At 46.9% G+C, this 16,096-nt stretch overlaps 2 protein-coding genes across 25 annotated transcripts in view; one reads left to right on the top strand and one right to left on the bottom strand.

The window, feature by feature from the left end:
• Positions 1–540: 540 nt before the first annotated feature.
• LOC6507639 (arginine/serine-rich coiled-coil protein 2) lies at positions 541–1,408 on the top strand. Of its 7 annotated transcripts, none has more exons than XM_044714805.1 (3): positions 571–643; positions 729–1,011; positions 1,073–1,408. In XM_044714805.1, exons 2-3 carry the CDS (start codon positions 747–749, stop codon positions 1,102–1,104), a joined length of 297 nt encoding a protein of 98 aa, XP_044570740.1. In that variant the 5' UTR covers positions 571–643; positions 729–746; the 3' UTR covers positions 1,105–1,408. The 7 variants fall into 7 exon arrangements, with proteins under 7 accessions (XP_014765372.1, XP_001956054.1, XP_044570740.1 ...); XM_044714803.1 differs by having other exon boundaries at positions 587–643; positions 688–1,011; XM_044714804.1 differs by having other exon boundaries at positions 605–643; positions 709–1,011.
• A 490-nt stretch (positions 1,409–1,898) lies between these two features.
• The window catches only part of LOC6507416 (Down syndrome cell adhesion molecule-like protein Dscam2), a 29,176-nt gene continuing 14,978 nt past the window's right edge, over positions 1,899–16,096 (bottom strand). The window contains exons 10-22 of one of the 18 annotated variants that reach the window (XM_044714799.1): positions 15,245–15,532; positions 11,217–11,336; positions 10,140–10,313; positions 9,874–10,024; positions 9,531–9,811; positions 8,984–9,472; positions 7,614–8,930; positions 7,273–7,560; positions 7,069–7,218; positions 6,841–7,004; positions 6,192–6,318; positions 5,555–5,645; positions 1,899–4,348 (exon numbers count right to left, since the gene is read on the bottom strand). In XM_044714799.1, coding sequence (XP_044570734.1) covers positions 3,934–4,348; positions 5,555–5,645; positions 6,192–6,318; positions 6,841–7,004; positions 7,069–7,218; positions 7,273–7,560; positions 7,614–8,930; positions 8,984–9,472; positions 9,531–9,811; positions 9,874–10,024; positions 10,140–10,313; positions 11,217–11,336; positions 15,245–15,532 — 4,055 coding nt within the window. In that variant the 3' untranslated portion in view covers positions 1,899–3,933. The other 17 variants (XM_032453764.2, XM_032453766.2, XM_032453760.2 and 14 more) reach the window with 17 other exon arrangements.

Genomic DNA, 16,096 nt, shown 5'->3' with positions numbered 1-16,096 from the left:
ATATGACATCATTCTTTACATCTTTATAAAAAATATTAATGGGGTATATTATAAAATAAATTTTAGCTTTAAGAAAGAAATCCCAACAGATAATTTCATAAATTTTTGAAAAATTGTATAGGTTACGTTGAATATGAAATTATATAATTTTTAAAACATGGGATACAAGCGATTATCTATAAATAGCCTGATACACTGTAAATAAATCATATTTTTATAAATAGACACATGACTCATTCTTTATAATCTTTAAAAAAATGAGACTTCATCATTTCTTAAATAGGTAGAATATATTTTAAAAAAATTGTATATTTAAAAAAGAAATCCCAACAAAAATAAAGAAAATTTATATCTTATATCTTAAGTTGAATTTCATTAATTTTTTAAATACTTTATAGGTTAGGATGGAACATGAAATTATATAATTGAAAACACGTGATACAAGCGATTATCTATAAAAAGCCTGATTACCTCACCCGAAGCGCAAGAAACAGATATCGTATTTAAGCAAACATTTGAAATGTGAATTTCGAGATAAGGTTGGCGCCTAAGTTGCCTATAAAATCAGGGGTCGGTGCAGCACAGAAACCAGTCGAGTTGAGTGTCCCAGTGATACAGCAGCAGTAAGCAGCAGTAAGCAGCAGTAAGTTACAAGAGCAGAAGTACGAGTATTAGCATAAAAAATAGCCCCTGAAAATTGGTGCCAAGTGAATTTCTTATCGGGTCAGGTGTAAACTAGTGCAGAAATGTCGCAGCCAGATAACGCGGAACGTGAGCCAACTGCGGCAGTCGCAGTGCCCGAGGCCTGCCAAGGTTGTCGCGGCCAGCTCCCACGTGCCACTCCCGTGGAGGTGGAGGACATGGCCACCCAGCCGCTGGAGAAGCTGATTCGCAAGGCGCAGATGGCCCAGAAGATGCTGAACGACGTCATGGAGCAGATCCAGAAACAGCAGCAGCAGCAGGAATCTCTCCCCACGAAGACCAAGTCCAAGCACCACAGATCCGGAGGAGGTAAAAGCCGCCGACACAAGGCCTCCAGACACGGTCATCACTCTAGCTCCTCCTCTTCCAGCTCCGGTTCGGGGAATAGCGATTGTGAGCTGATCGCTGTGGAGCGCCAGAAGGAGTTGACCTCAAGGAGCCGGCGACACATCCGCGACGATCGTAAGCGGGACCGATCCCGGTCCCGAGGACGTTCCCGTGGCCACTCCCGGGGCCGCTCCCATGGCCGTTCTCGTTCCAGGTCCTACACCGATTCCCGACGCAGCGGAGCTCTACCCCTGGCTCTGCCCGTAAGGATTGCCGTGTGAGTATCCTGGCTTGATTCAGTATTGATTATTTTTAAGAATGAACATAAATAAAAAGACAAAAAAAAAAGTAATAAAATATGAGAAATCCAAATTAAAAAGAGGTATTTTTATTGGGTTCCGGAATGGGTGTTCTTTAAAAGGGGAAGGAGGCTTTTTATTACTTACTGAAGGCACCCAGTGCCAAGACCTCTCGACTATAGTAATCGTACAGTGTTCATTACTCAGTACCACAACTACGGTATATCAGGATCCGCCATTCCAGGATCACCAATAGAATCACCTTTTTCGAGTTCCTCTAAAAGCGGCTCCAGGAGTACCAGCTGGACTCCTTTCCGGTTAACATGCTTTGGGGTGTTGCTCCGTCATTCCAGGATTATTGACATGAATCCTTTTCGGTCGACATTTTCTCAGAGTTCTGCTTTGCATTCCTGGAAGGACGAATGACTAATAGGACGTCGACATCAGAGCCCTCAACATTACGGACAGATCTCTAGATGTCTAGATTTCTGACTCCTGGAACGACCATTTTTCCCGCGAGTCCCTCTCGCTCCGAAAATATTCCTTCCCATCCATAAAAAGATCAAACTGTTATTTTTAAATATTTCTTATATTTTTTAAATGCCATTGTTTTTACATTAATAGTTTTTACTTTGTAGTTGTTGTGCTAATTATATGTTAAACATAAAAATTATTCCCTCTCACGTATAGTACTTGGTATTTGTTCATCTTTTTGATTGTGATCTATTAATTGTAAGTTGAATTTCTCTTTTGATTTGTAGACTTTGCATATTTGCTGCGGGGCATGCACCCGCGAGGCATGCACCCACCAGTCGCAACTTGCTGTTGTTTCAATAAATTCGTAAAATTCGATGTTGAATGTAATAAACCATTTCATTGCTTCGTACAAATAAATGCATATAAAAACCGACTAAATCGCTGCAATTGCTATATAAACAAAGAGTGCTTAGTTCTTATTTGATTTGAAATGAATTGTTATCTTTTGGGACTTGACACTGAAGTCCTTCCGAAGTGAACACCTTAATCTGTGACTTTATATCGTGTGGCTGTGGAATCTCTCTAATTTGTATGCTCATAATTAATGTCTGCTATTAACTGGCTTGCGTGGCTTTCGCTTATTTATTGTATAGTCGTAATTCCATACGGGGTTCTCCCTTCTCTTTATCTAAAAACAAATTTTGGCACATTGTTTCCGAAATGCTTCCTCTGCTCTAGCTCGACTCTTGAATTCGAGTGCTTCAATGGGCTGCTTATGCTTTTTTGGGCTAGTTTAAAATACAACTATGACTCGTATTAATTGGATTATTCGATACGAACTAAGAGTTATATTAATTTGTAGTTTGTTCTCGCTGCTCCTCACCTCCGATCTGATCTGATTGAGTCTGCCTCCTCTGTCCTTTGACTGGTAATATTTCGAAATTTGATTACGACTTGTGTATTTGATTCCGCTACTGACTCGGCTTAATCCGCTCTTTAAAAACATTTATCTACAACTCGACGAATGACGACAGTTACTGTACTGTAATGGAAACACTAATTGCATGGATACTGGCGATATCATGTCGTGTGAGTATTATCTAATTGATAGATCCGCGTGTCTATATTCTGAATACATATAGTTAACATTTATTGTGGCTTGCTTCTGATTCTTTTCGTGTGTCAGTCCTTTTGAGGGTTTAGCTTTTGATTATTTACAAATATCGATACTCGATCCGCTCTGATGGCGGTCCGCTAACAACTACTTGAGTACTCTTGCGATTGCATATATCCCGGTGTATATACCTATGTCCTATATACATGACGTAGACACGCACACATACACATACAAATCTAAATATACATTCATATAAATTTGTACAGCATATATATCCGAGTGGATCGGCCCTACTCGTAGCTATGAAAGTTCAAGACATTTTCTTAATTCCGTACTGCCATAGAGAACAAAAAGTGGGATAGTACTTGAGGAGTACAGGTCCTACAGGACCTATTCCGCACACGATAAACAAAAACAGTTCAATTTGAGGTGATCTGATACCGATCTGAATACTAGATAGTTTTGCAGTTAGTAGTTGAGTTACAGTTACAGTTTCGAGTAGTGGTTACTTGGATGCTTAGGAGGCTACTTAGTATATGTACACACAACATTTCTGGAAGTTCGACAATGACCTGGGACTCGTCTCTGGACACATGCCATTCATATACGACTATATATGTATATATGCGTAAGTGCATATCCTGTATATAGCATGCACAATCGTTGATACTTAGATATAGTATGAGCTCTATAGATACGGGCAGGAGTTCGTAATGGGAAGTGTTCGGTATGCTTGGTTTTCTCGGGTATGGATGGTTGTGCAGAATTTTGATACTGATTGTCCGAAAGTTTTCACAGTGTCAGGGGTTGGGGTTACGAGGTTATGGGGTTACGGGTCATGGGGCTTGGGGGCTTTGGGGCTTTGGGGCAAGATTAGGTAACAAATGCATTACAAAAATGTACAAAAAACGGCCCGGCGGCTGCTGCTCAATTGACAATGTCCTCCGGCTATCTGGGGCCCTGGGACCATCATCCTATCTGCTGATCTTGCGATCAGATCTTACCAATGTCTCAGACGGATATCGAATAATCCGATTTCTCGCTCAGCAATTTCTGGCCAGGAGCGGGTGAATGTTGTTGTTGGCGTTGCTGTTGCAATGGTTGCTGTTGCTGTGGTTGCGGCGACTTCGAATGGGCTCTCTTGTGGGGTTGTTGCTGCTGCTGTTGCTGTTGCTGCTGGCGCTGCTGCTGTTGCTGTTGCTGTTGGTGCTCCTGCTGCAGCTGGGAGGTGGTGGAGGAGGGGCGCGACCAGAGTGAGGACCGCTGTCCAAGCTTCAGCTTCTTGATCGTGTCCACGTCGCACTCGACCTCCGCCAGCTCTATCCGCTCGCCCAGCCCTCCGTCCTGCGTCTGGTGGCGGAAGGCTCCTCCGCCGGAGCACTCGGCCTGCAGCTGGAGCGGATGCAGCGTGCGCAGGATCCCGGCCCTGGGATCCGCATGCGAATGCGTGTTTTTTGGGGGTTGGATGGGTGGTGGGTTGCAATCGTTGCGGGGTGGTTGGGGGTGCAAGTACAAGAGAGGGTCCAGAGTTGGATTTTTTAGGTGCAACCACGGCTCAAGCATTCATTCAGTTAAAGACCTAGTATCCTAGTGGTGGTGTTCTAGTCTGCTGGTGTATCGTTCTAGTCGGGTGTGTGGACTATGTGGCCCCTCCCCTTCACGACCTGAATTCAAAGTTCTGAGAAGTCTAAGTGGAGTTCAAATATCGGAAAAGCTAAACAGAATTCAGGTCGCGAGATCAGGACTCTAACGAGCTCCCTCAGGGGGGCCACACACCTCACCGTAGGCCAGGTCTCATGTCTGATCAATGGGGTCCATGTAGGTGCAGGAGATCTCGCCGCTATCGTAGCCGAAACCGTCCAATGCCTCCATGGCACCACCAACGTATTCACCCCCCCCATTGGCCGTATCCTATTTGGGCAGCGTGGGCGCTGTGAAGAACTTGGACGAGAGCATGGCCGTCGAGGGGTTGAGCAGGGTGGAGCCCGAGCTCGGGTGGTGCGGCGGCAGGTGGTTGCTGTGGTTCTGGTGGTGCGGTGGCTCATGCGCGGGCATTATCGAGGACTTGTGGGGAATTGGGCGGAACTGTGAGGAGGGCGGCATGCAGGCTACCAGGGGGCTACCGCCGATCCCGTCCAGCCCCATCAGCTCCTGCGGCCCGCTGCCGGCCTCCAGCTGATGGAGCTTGGGCGTGATCAGGAGGGGTTGCTGTTGCTTCAAACTACTGCTGTTCGAGTTGGGGTTACAGGACATGTTACTGTTACTGTTACCGTTACCGTTACTGCTACTACCGTTAGTGCTACCCAGGACCTGCTGTTTGTGGAACTGTTTCTGCTGCTGTGTACTAATCGATGGCGACTTGACCAATGTGGGTATGTGGCACTGAATGGAGTCTTGTGATTTGAAGGTGCTCGATATGGACTTGAGGTTTCCGCCGCCCCGCGGCGATAGAATTTTGTTCGAATTGCTGGTCGATGGTGTGGCTGTCGTATTTGTGGCAGTGCTATTCATGTTCATGTTAATGTTCATGTTGGTGGTGTTGATGTTGTTGCTTGTGTTGTTGTTCATTTTGTTGCTGTTGTGGTGGCGCGGTGTGGTATTGGTGGAAAACTGATATTGCTGGTGATGATACCTGGAGCGGCCGCGGCGGGGCAACGATTTCTGTTCGGACATTGGTGACAGATCGGAGGAGGTGCTTGACTGTGCTCCATGGTAGATGATGCCTGCATTGTCGATGTAGCAACGGGTCGGTGGATCGGCGATGGTGGCGATTGTATCGATGGATCGCAGTACAGGCGCAGGCGCAGATGTTTGATTTCAAATGTTATTTTTGTTAGTTACGGGGGAAGAAAAGAACAGAAGAATACAAAAGAATGGTGGGTTGATAGAAGAGTTCTCTGGCAGGTTGGCCGGTTGTGTGGCAGGGTGGTGTGGCATGGTGGTGTGGCAGGGTGAAAAAAGCACAAACTTATCGGCTATCACTAACTTAGTACAAATTTTGGGCTTGGTCTTTGTTGGCCTGATCTGGTCTTTGGTCTTTGGTTTCTATGTGCTGTGGTGCTGTGTCAGTTTGGCCTACTACAGATATGTTATCGAGATATTGTGGTTTGGAAAGTGTTGGATTAGTCTAGAGTCTGCAAAAACAAAGCAACACAAAAAGAGAGTTCAGCTGCCAAGTCGCTAGATATCGAAAGTCTTCTGGAGAAGCTTCGGCCGGAACGGAAAACCAAAACAAATGCTTTATGACTCGATCCAGAAACAGGACTTACTGTGCTTGATCTTGCCCTCGTGCTGGTTGGAGGACTCCGTGCGGCTGGAGGTCAACTGGTCCTGGTCCGACTCCGACTCCTCGCTCTCCGGCTCCGTCTTCCGGGAGTGGCGCCTCCGGTTCTTCGACTGTGCAGCACATGGAACAGAGCGGGGAATTAGTCTGGATCTGGTTATTCGAACAGGAGCGGATCGGCAGCTAGCACTACAGAAGCGCCTGGGGATGGAACGCTTTCCGAACAAAAGAAAGGGTAACTCAAGACTGGCGGGTGACATGGTTCCGGGGGTCAGCCCCTCGGGCATGATTACGGCATTGCAATTAACAAAAACAAGAACTTAAGAAACAATAGATCAGAAAACAATCAAACACGAGCAGAAGTAAACAACATAAAAAGCACGTAGTTAGTACACATAGGAAACTCTAATTGTCAGGCTGTCAGGGCGGCCGAAGGATCCTTCGAATCCTTGGCCCACAGTCCCCGCAGGTCAAAGATAGACAGAGAGAGAGAGAGAGACAGCTAAATCAAAGAACGGAATAAACAAACGCACGATATTATGGAACGGTGAGGTCTGATAATAATTATGAATTGTCTTTTGTGGACGTTGGTGGTGGTGGTGGTGATGGGTGGTGGTTGGTTGGTGGTTCAGTACCGCGGCTGGTGGTGGCGACGAGCAGCCCTCGGCCAGGGCCCGCTCGTGGTACATGAACGAGTGGAGCAGCGTGTTGGCAGGACCTCCGTGGTGCGGCTGCGACATGTTCCCAGCTCCCTCTGAGAGCTGGAAGGTGGCGTATGGCGAGATGTCCTCGGAGGTTTCTGAAATAAAAGGATTTCCCGAATCGTGAGCAAGCCTGATCAAGTGGCAGTGTCGAAGGCTCACCTGGAATCTTGTCATTGTTCTGCATGGACACCTTGTGTATGGTGGCGTAGTACCTCTCCCTCTGGGCCGCCTCCGAGTTGGCTCGATTCTCCAGGGACTCCTTCTGACTGTGGGCGCTTTGCTCTGCGAGCGGTCGTGCATTTTTAAGCACTGAACCAATTAGTAAGTCACTAAACGCCGACAAGTACTTATCCATATACTTACTGTTCCTGTAGCAGATGATGACCATGACGATGGTGCAGATCATTCCGGACAGAGCCGCAATGCTGGGAATTAGCAGGTTGATGTTTCCGTAGAAGACGGTGGTGCCGCGATGCCCCCGCTGCACGATCTCCGGTGGCGGCGGGTCCCCGTCCTTGGTCAGGGTCACGAAAGAGAACTCGGCACTCGACTGACCAGCCACGTTGTGGGCTTCCATGCGGAGGTGGTACAGGGTGGAGGGCAGCAGGTTGGGAACCACCAGACGACGTTGAGGTTTCAATGCATTGGAGACTGAAAAGTCAATTGAAGCAATGCTGCCGTGAAATCCCCTCAAGAATACTCACCCATAACCCACTCGGCATCTGGATCGTCGGTCATCGCCTTGTACTGCAGGACAAAGTAGAGGATGGGGCAGCCGTTGTCCGGCCAGGAGTGGAGACGGACCAGGAGCGAGGTAGAGTTGGGCGCCAGCAGTGCCGTGGAGGAGGGCTGTCCCGGAGACTGGCCCTGGGTGCGGACGTGCAGCATGATGCTGGAGGGCGAGGGGCCCACCTTGTTCTGGGCACTCAGGTAGATCTGGTAGGTGCTGCCGCATACAAGGCCCTTTAGCTCGTGGCTGGAGGCGTGACGAGAGAGCTGCATCTCGTCGGTGTTGCCGTTGCCGCGTCGGTAGAAGAGGGTGTACCCGGTGATGGGGGCGTTGCCGGTGAATCCGCACTTCCAGTGCATCAGGATGCTGCTCGAGGTGGCACTGGTCACATAAAGAGTGGGCGCCGAGGGAGGCACCTGCACCATGAGGATGTGGGTGAGCCGATCCGTGCCAATGCCGTTGTCCACCTGGCAGCTGTAGTTGCCGCCGTCCGCCAGCTCCAGGCTGGAGATGATCAGGTCTCCGGTGTCCAGCAGCTGTGTGTTGTGTACGCCGCCCTGGCGCAGCACCACGTCCGACTTGAACCAATCCCGCTTGGGCTTGCCCACTGCCGTGCACGGCAGGGTGACAGTGGAGCGCCAGGGCCGCACCACCGGGCCGCCGAAAGATATGATCCGGGCCGGAATGCGGTTGGTCGTGATCTGAGAGGCTACCCGGGAGCTCTTGCCCTCGCCCACCCGCGTGCTGGCCGTCACCCAGAACTGGTACTCCATGTGGGGATGCAGACCCTTCGCCTCGTAGTAGGCCTGCTGTGACGGCAGGCTGCGCTTCTCGTTGTTCAGCTCCTCGCGTCCGTTCACCACTCGTGTGTACAGGCTGAACTTGGTGATCACCCCGTTCGGCTCCGTTGGCGGCAACCAGGATATGTAAAGAGACTGTGACGAGCTAACCACTACCTTAATGTCCGCCGGCGCCTCCGGCACGTCCTCCTCGCTGTGGCAGTACAGGGGCTTGGACAAAACTCCGTCACCCATTCGGGTGTGGGCCAGGACTTGGATGCTGTAGTTTGTGTACTTGCGAAGTCCCGTCAGGACCATGGTTAGGGCTGTGGTCTTGCGCGACTCTACCTCATCCTTGCTGGGCTGGATGTCGTCGATGATGGGCTCGAAGATTAGCTTGTAGCCCTGCAGTAGACCGTTGGTGTGGTAGATCGGAGGAGGTTGCCAGGAAACCTGCAGGGACTGCGACGACAAGGCGGCACATCGCACATCCTCTGGCGAGCGGCTGGGAACTGGAAGAAAATAGGAGGGGTAACCTTGCCAATGGGGTAATAATCTCTCTTACCATCTTCCATAGTCTGGGATGTAGCTGGTTCCGAGAGCGGACCTGGTCCCACCTGGTTGAAGGCCTGCACCACCACATTGTAGCGCTGGAACTTAGCCAGTCCACTCAGGAGCAGCTCTCCGTTTCCGCCATCACCGTCACCGGAAACCGAGGTAAAGTTGTAGGCCGTGTTGCCCGAGTTGGCCAACTTGTAGCCCACATTGTAACCCTGGATGTCGCCATGTCGCAGCTCCGGAAGTGGAGCCACCCAGCTGATTAGCAGCTCCGTGGAGGACAGAGGACGGGCGGAGAGATTCAGTGGTGGACCCGCCGGTCTCTGTGGCTCAGTTCGAACAATCAGCTCCTGGCTGGGTGCACTACGTCCAGCAGAGCCCTCGGCAATCACCCGGAAGGCATATCGCGTGGCCGGCTTAAGGTTCTCTATCATGGCATTAAAAGTGGGTGGGTCCTTAACCTCCACTTGCTGCCACTGCTCCACAAACAGAGCTGCTATAGCAGAATTATAATTTAAATTTAAATTAAGGATTCATTCTTAAAGGTAACTTACGATCAGCCTCGCGGAACTCCACCAGGTACTTGGAGACGTCGCCGGTGCCCAGGGTCTTAGGCTGCCACTTGAGATTCACTGACCGACTGCTGATCATGGCCGCCTCCAGGACGCTGGGTGGCTGCGGCGGTTCCTGGACCTGGAGCTGCACCAGTTGCTGATCGTTTCCATAGAGGTTGCTCGCCCGGCAGAAGTAGGGACCACTGTCGGTGGCATCCACTGTGCGGATTTGCAGCTCGGCGGAAACACCGTCCGGCGTGGCCTCCTGCTTCACTGAGATCCTGAAAGTGAAGGTGACGAAGGATTATGGACATGACTGAGGGACTGCTGGGCATGCACTCACTTGTAATTGGTCGAGGGATTCAGCGTGTTCTTGCCCGAACGCATCCAGACAATGTTAATCGGCTTGTCGCCGCTCACCGCGCACTGGAGCAGGGCGGTGTCGCCCTTTTTCACCATCACGGAACGGGAGGTGGAGGAGAAGTACGGCGAGGCTGCAAAGGGGGAGCACAGTTGCCACTTTAATTACGAGACCCTCCCTCGCGACTTTCCCCCGGGGCTTCCCTCAGCTCTGCAATTAACCAAATTGCCACTCGCTGAGATACTCACAGTTCACTTTCAGCTGGATGACCTTTCCGATGCCGGTGCCGATGCCATTGTTGGCCTGGCACAGATAGAAGCCCTCGCGATCCTCCTTCACGTGCTGGAGCAGGAGGGACCCGTTGCCCAGTAGCTTGGTGAAGGGGCGCTCCCTGACCTCCTCGTACTCTCCTGATTTGCTGCCTGGAAAGGGATATGCGCCAATCAAACTATGTGCAACGAGAAAGTATTTCTTGGATGCGGACGAATCCTACTATCAACATATTCGATCAATAATATAAAATTAACATGTAAAGGAATATAAGAGACTGTGATGGCCATATCCTAGCCAATTTTTATCACATTCGTGTGCGGAACACCTTAAACGATTTGTGGATCAATTCTCCACCAATCTGCATCAAAATCTCAATGAAAATTATTTTTCCCATTTTTTGTTCATTTTTCCGATGGACCCCCTATGAAAAATGGGGACGGACACAGGATGGCACAGTAGGACCCCATGCAATGGCCATATCTTTCCCAATTTTAGTCAGATTTTTGAGCGGAATACTTTAAACGATTTGTGGATCGATTCTCCACCAATCTGCTTCAAAATCTTAATGTAAAATATTTTTTCAATTTTTTGTTCATTTTTCCGATGGACCCCCTATGAAAAATGGGGACGGACACAGGATGGCACAGTAGGACCCCATGCAATGGCCATATCTTTGCCAATTTTAGTCAGATTTTTGAGCGGAATACTTTAAACGATTTGTGGATCGATTCTCCACCAATCTGCTTCAAAATCTTAATGTAAAATATTTTTTCAATTTTTTGTTCATTTTTCCGATGGACCCCCTAAGAAAAATGGGGACGGACACAGGATGGCACAGTAGGATCCCATGCAATGGCGATATCTTTGCCAATTTTAGTCAGATTCTTGAGCGGAATACCTAAATCGATTTATGGATCGACTCTCCATTCATCTGCATTTAAACCTCAAAATAAATATTTCAACATATGATAGTATTTTTTCCCCATATTTAGTGATTAAAATTCTTAAGAGTGCTTATTTTTGACAATTTTTACATGTAGTGCTCGGCTTACCTGTGGCCTTTTTCCACACTATACTGGGCGTGGGTACACCCTGAGCCTGGCAGTGCAACATTATGTGGCGGTTGCGCTCCACATTCGCATCAACGGGCTCGACAATCCAGCGAGGCGGCACTACGGGGCGGATGAGTGATGGAGAGACAATCGATTATCATCAGAGGTGGAAAGTAATTACTGTCGCAGAACGAATGATTCAAATTAAAACTGCTAAGACATACAGAATAGTAATGGTTCTTAGAAATAGATAGATAGATAGGTGGATAGATAGCGAGAGAGAGATATAGAGACAGAGAGGAAAAGTGAAGATTTGTGGCAAAGTAAAAAACGGCAGAAAGGATTTCTTTTTGGTTTACGTTCTTAGGTTTCCATTGTGCCTAGCACAAATGTAAAAAATGGTTGAATAGTGGTAGCAATATAGTAGGAACTTTTCAACTAATATACAAAAGGATAGCATTTGCCTTGGGTGGTTTGCTCAAAAAATCAAATCCAAAAATGAATTTTCACATATGCAACTGAGTCAAAAATGGAACAAAAGCAAACGTTGATTCTCGTCGTTTTATTATTTTAAGTTTAGGAGCATCGACGGGGGAAATTAATTAATGCGAATTGTTGGTGTGCAAGGATTTTATTTGTACTTCTCTTGGATTTTTTCGATAATTGGATTCGCTTTGTGTTTTTGGGTGGGAAAGTGTGGATTATTTTTCGCCACGCCTCGCTGTTCGATGATGATGGTTGTTGTTTGGAAAAACAAAAAAATCGCAAAAAAGGCTTAATATGCTCTGGTATATTCGGCGCATAAATTAAATAACAAAGGCATGCCAGAAGCGTAATGGAAAATATATATTTGCATAGAAATTATATGGCGCAACATAAATCGAAATTGTGTGAGCTTATAGTTGGATTGGACACGCAGCTAACAAAACACAAAAAAGCGAACCAATAAAACGGGGACTCCCACACAGCAATCGCCTTTAATAATCGGCCGTCTCACGGCCCACGGCCAAAATAAATTATAAACTGTTTACTTAGCAGCTGCATTTAATTGGCAGCCTTTGTTTGTTTGTGCAGCTCTAACGAAATGAAAAATATCAATTAAAAATTAAGCCCGAACAAGGAGCAAATTATTGTCGCTATAAATGAAATTAATAATTGACCCCAGGGTCCGGTATTAATTAAAACAATTTCTGGTTTAAATATTTTCAGTGGGGTTGTTTCGGTGGGGGCGGGCGGTTCTAATTCGTAAAAAAATCTTTGCACACAAACAACAGCCTGGGGGCGGGGGTGGAGCATTAGGAAAATAAATAAATTAAGTTTGTGGAAAATTGCTGGACAAATAAGAATAATGGCAATGCCAGCCAGGACATTCCCCAGACTGGCTGATGAAATGGGGGGGGAGGAAAACTTAAAACCAGGAAAACCCAAAACGAATTAGGAATCTGGAAAGCTGGGATCTGGATTTGAGAACTCAGCAAAATGGAAAACAAAGGGGTAGAGCAAGCAAATCATAAATAAATGGAAATTAAAATTAATTTGTCACAGCACTACGCGCATGCAGCTGGCACAAAAATTGCAAAACGAAACAACCCAAAAAATTGCAACGAATTTTGCATTTCTCTACTTTGTATGTACAGTTTGCATGCGGCAACAAAAAGTGCCTTTGCACAGCACTTGCTAGCAAAAAATCTAAAAAAATATATGTTCATGCTCTACTAGATTAGCAAATACTGCGAAGCTTTAAGTTTCTTAACCACTTTCGTTTGGTTTCTCCGGTTTTGTTATTTTTTAATTCGTTTTGCTCTGCAATTAGATTTAGATTTAAGCGTTTTTCAGTCACTCAGACCCACTCACACACACACACACACAGACAGTGACTCACACAAGCACAGGGGGAAAGTGGGATGTATATGTATAAAGGACATACAGGATACAAAGAGAGAGTAAGCGTTTAGAGAGGCCATAACCAAATTGAAGCATAAGCAGCGCGTGTTTCATTGCGACTTCGGAGGATCTGTCCGCACTCATACTTTTCCTCTGGAATTTTCTTTAATTAAGCACACAGCACATCGAGCAGGATATATATAGTGTGGAGGTGGAGTGGAGAGTATAGAGGAGCTGCAAGTCAAAAATGAACAGAAGAGCCGGGAGGAGCAGAGCACAGCAGAGCCAAAACAAAAGGGGATTTTCTGTATTTTTTCTGGCATTTATCCTGCAACGTAGACGGCAGCAACCAAAAAGGATATAAGCGATTAAGGCAAATGAATCTTAAAGCAGCCCATCTTTCCATGTTTATGCATGAGTATTGCTATAAATTATAAATTACACAGCTAATTGCGAATGCAGTGCGCCCTCCAAGAAGTCACCCATGAGAATAATGCCAATTCCGCTTGGAGAGCGCACCTACTTGATATATATTTCTATATAGCCCGACTTGTTGTGTAAGAAGCCATTTAAATGATACAGCAACTCAAAAAGGATACTTATGCTTTGGTTAGATTTTTGTTTGGTTTGGTTTTTGTTTACGAAGCGGTTTAAGAAGCAGTGCAGTTAAAACGTATTACCTGGTGAGACGGTTGTCAAAAAAACCCACAGCGTGCCAAAAGCGACTTAAGGGTGGCGGGAAACTCTTAATTGTAGATTAGTTGGATATTTTTCTTTTAGGGGGGTTTAAGCGGGGCTTGTTTAGGGGTTTGTTTTGGTTTCGGTTTCAGTTTTTGTTATCAAGTTTGAGTCAAAAAATCAAAGCACCTTTCGTTTAAAGGGACTTTTTGGGGGCAACGTTTAGTTACTCTGGAGCCTACTCAACGAGCTCCAAAAAAAAGCCTAGTTTCATTTATTTAGTTTTTTATTAAAAATCAACTCAAAATTTATATCATCAACAAATGAAAATACCATTAAGAAGCTCGTCTTGAATACATCAGCGGGAAAGCAAAAAGTTATTGAGGGGCAAGTGAAGTTCGCTTAGTCAAAATGGGTGTTAGTATTGTTATTTTTGTAGCTTTTATAATTTATGGTGGATGTTCTGAACAGAGATATAATATTGGTAGTTTTTTAGGGAAATGATAAAAAAGATTTAATTTTTAAGACAGTATTTTATCATCTGAATTTGAATAATCATTTGAATTAATGGAGTAAAAATGTTTAAAAGGTTTCAGAACTACTACCATCACCATTTTGCTCTTTAACTTTAATCTTTAAAATATATTAAATTAAAATCCAATATTATATTCTCTGTCCTTGTGTTTCTCAGTGTGTTTCTGATGGGTACGCTAGTACGCTACCTTTGACCTGCAACAGGGCCGTGTACTTGATCTCCGCCGCCGGATTCTTGGCCACGCACGTGTACTCGCCGGAGTGCGTGGCGGAGAGCGACGGAATGCTCAGCAGCGAGCTGTACTGGTCTAGCATGGTGACATTGGCCCCCAGCAGGTCCGGCAGCGGCTCACCGTCCTTCAGCCAGATCAGCTTTAGGGGCGGGTCGCCCCGGGAGACCCCGCAGACGGTCCGTGTCCGCATGCCCTCGGCCAGGCCCTCCTGGAAGGCGAACGGTTCTATGCTCGGCGGCACTGCAAGAGGAAAGATCGGGCGAGAAGGGTTAACACACACTCCCTGGTAGCTCGTGTAGGTCCCCTGGCGGCTCCCCCGACGGATTCCCACGACGATTCTGGACTCTGTATTCTGTGGATTTCTTAAATTGCATACACTTGGTATTGGCAGTAAACCTTCGCAGTTTTGTTAACATGTAATTCGAATGAAAACGCTACTTAATCTTGTACAAACATTCCGAAAGTGGAAACATCATTTACAGAGGATAGAAAGGATCGTATATGTATATATATGATATGCTATTGAATGGTTTTGCTTTCGAGTGGATGTGTCTTACATGAATCAAAGTGCATACGAAAGGAACATAACTACTTGCAACTAAAACGGGATTACGGATACGGCAAACAGGATACTGCAATACTGCAATACGGCAAATTGCAAACTGGGGGTTACAGGACTCGGTTCGCTGATGTGTTTACCGTTGACGAGCAGGGCCTGCGAGTTCTCCACCTCGGCCGCAGAGTTTCGCACCACACAGGAGTAGTTGCCGGTGTGGTCGCTGCCGAGATTCTCGATCACCAGGATGCTATTGTACTGGTCCACCTGCTTGACGGACATGTGCTGGGTGGGGTCGATGGGGCGGCCGTCCTTACGCCAGTTGATGGTCAGCGGCAGGTCGCCCTTCACCACCGAGCAGGTGAGGGAGGCCCGGTCGCCCATGTTCAGCTGCAGGATGCTCGTTTGAAAGGGACTAACCTTCGGCGGCACTGCAAGGGATCAGCCAGGAATTGATGAGCCAGCGGCAAAAAGGAAGCCCAAGCCAAAGTCAAAGCCAAAGCCAAGAAGCATCGCCAAGGACCGGCGAAAAGGTTGCGATTTATGAAAATTTAATCAGCGCCGAGCTTCATTAGGGCGCGAATTCATTAACATTAACACTAATGAAGAAAAAAGGGTCCCGGCTTCGGCTTCCTTTTTTAATTTGCAAACTTTTAAGCTTAGATTATTGCGCATATTTAATTACAGCGGGGAAAAGCAAGAAAAAAACACACACACTGGGCTGAAAGCCAAACAAAACCAAAAAATGAGGAACCCGAAAAATAAAAGGTCGGCCAGAGAAGAGCAACTTGGCCAGAAAGCGCCATAGGAAACTACTTAGTTTGCTGTTAATAATTAAAATGCAATTTTCACTTCGTTCCGTTGTTGTTCGCTCTGCCCGATGTCATCTCATCTCGTGGGTGAAAGCGCTCTGAAAGAAACCAGCCTCGACCTCCTTGTCGGTCTTTTTTTCCCCACATTTCCCCCCTTTTTTTTGTTTTGTAGGTTTTTGTCGA

The sequence above is a fragment of the Drosophila ananassae genome, chromosome 2R, assembly GCF_017639315.1.
Source record: "Drosophila ananassae strain 14024-0371.13 chromosome 2R, ASM1763931v2, whole genome shotgun sequence".
NCBI lineage: Eukaryota > Metazoa > Arthropoda > Insecta > Diptera > Drosophilidae > Drosophila > Drosophila ananassae.
Note: the sequence above shows the minus strand (reverse complement) of the source record. Positions and strands in the feature narration are given on the sequence as shown.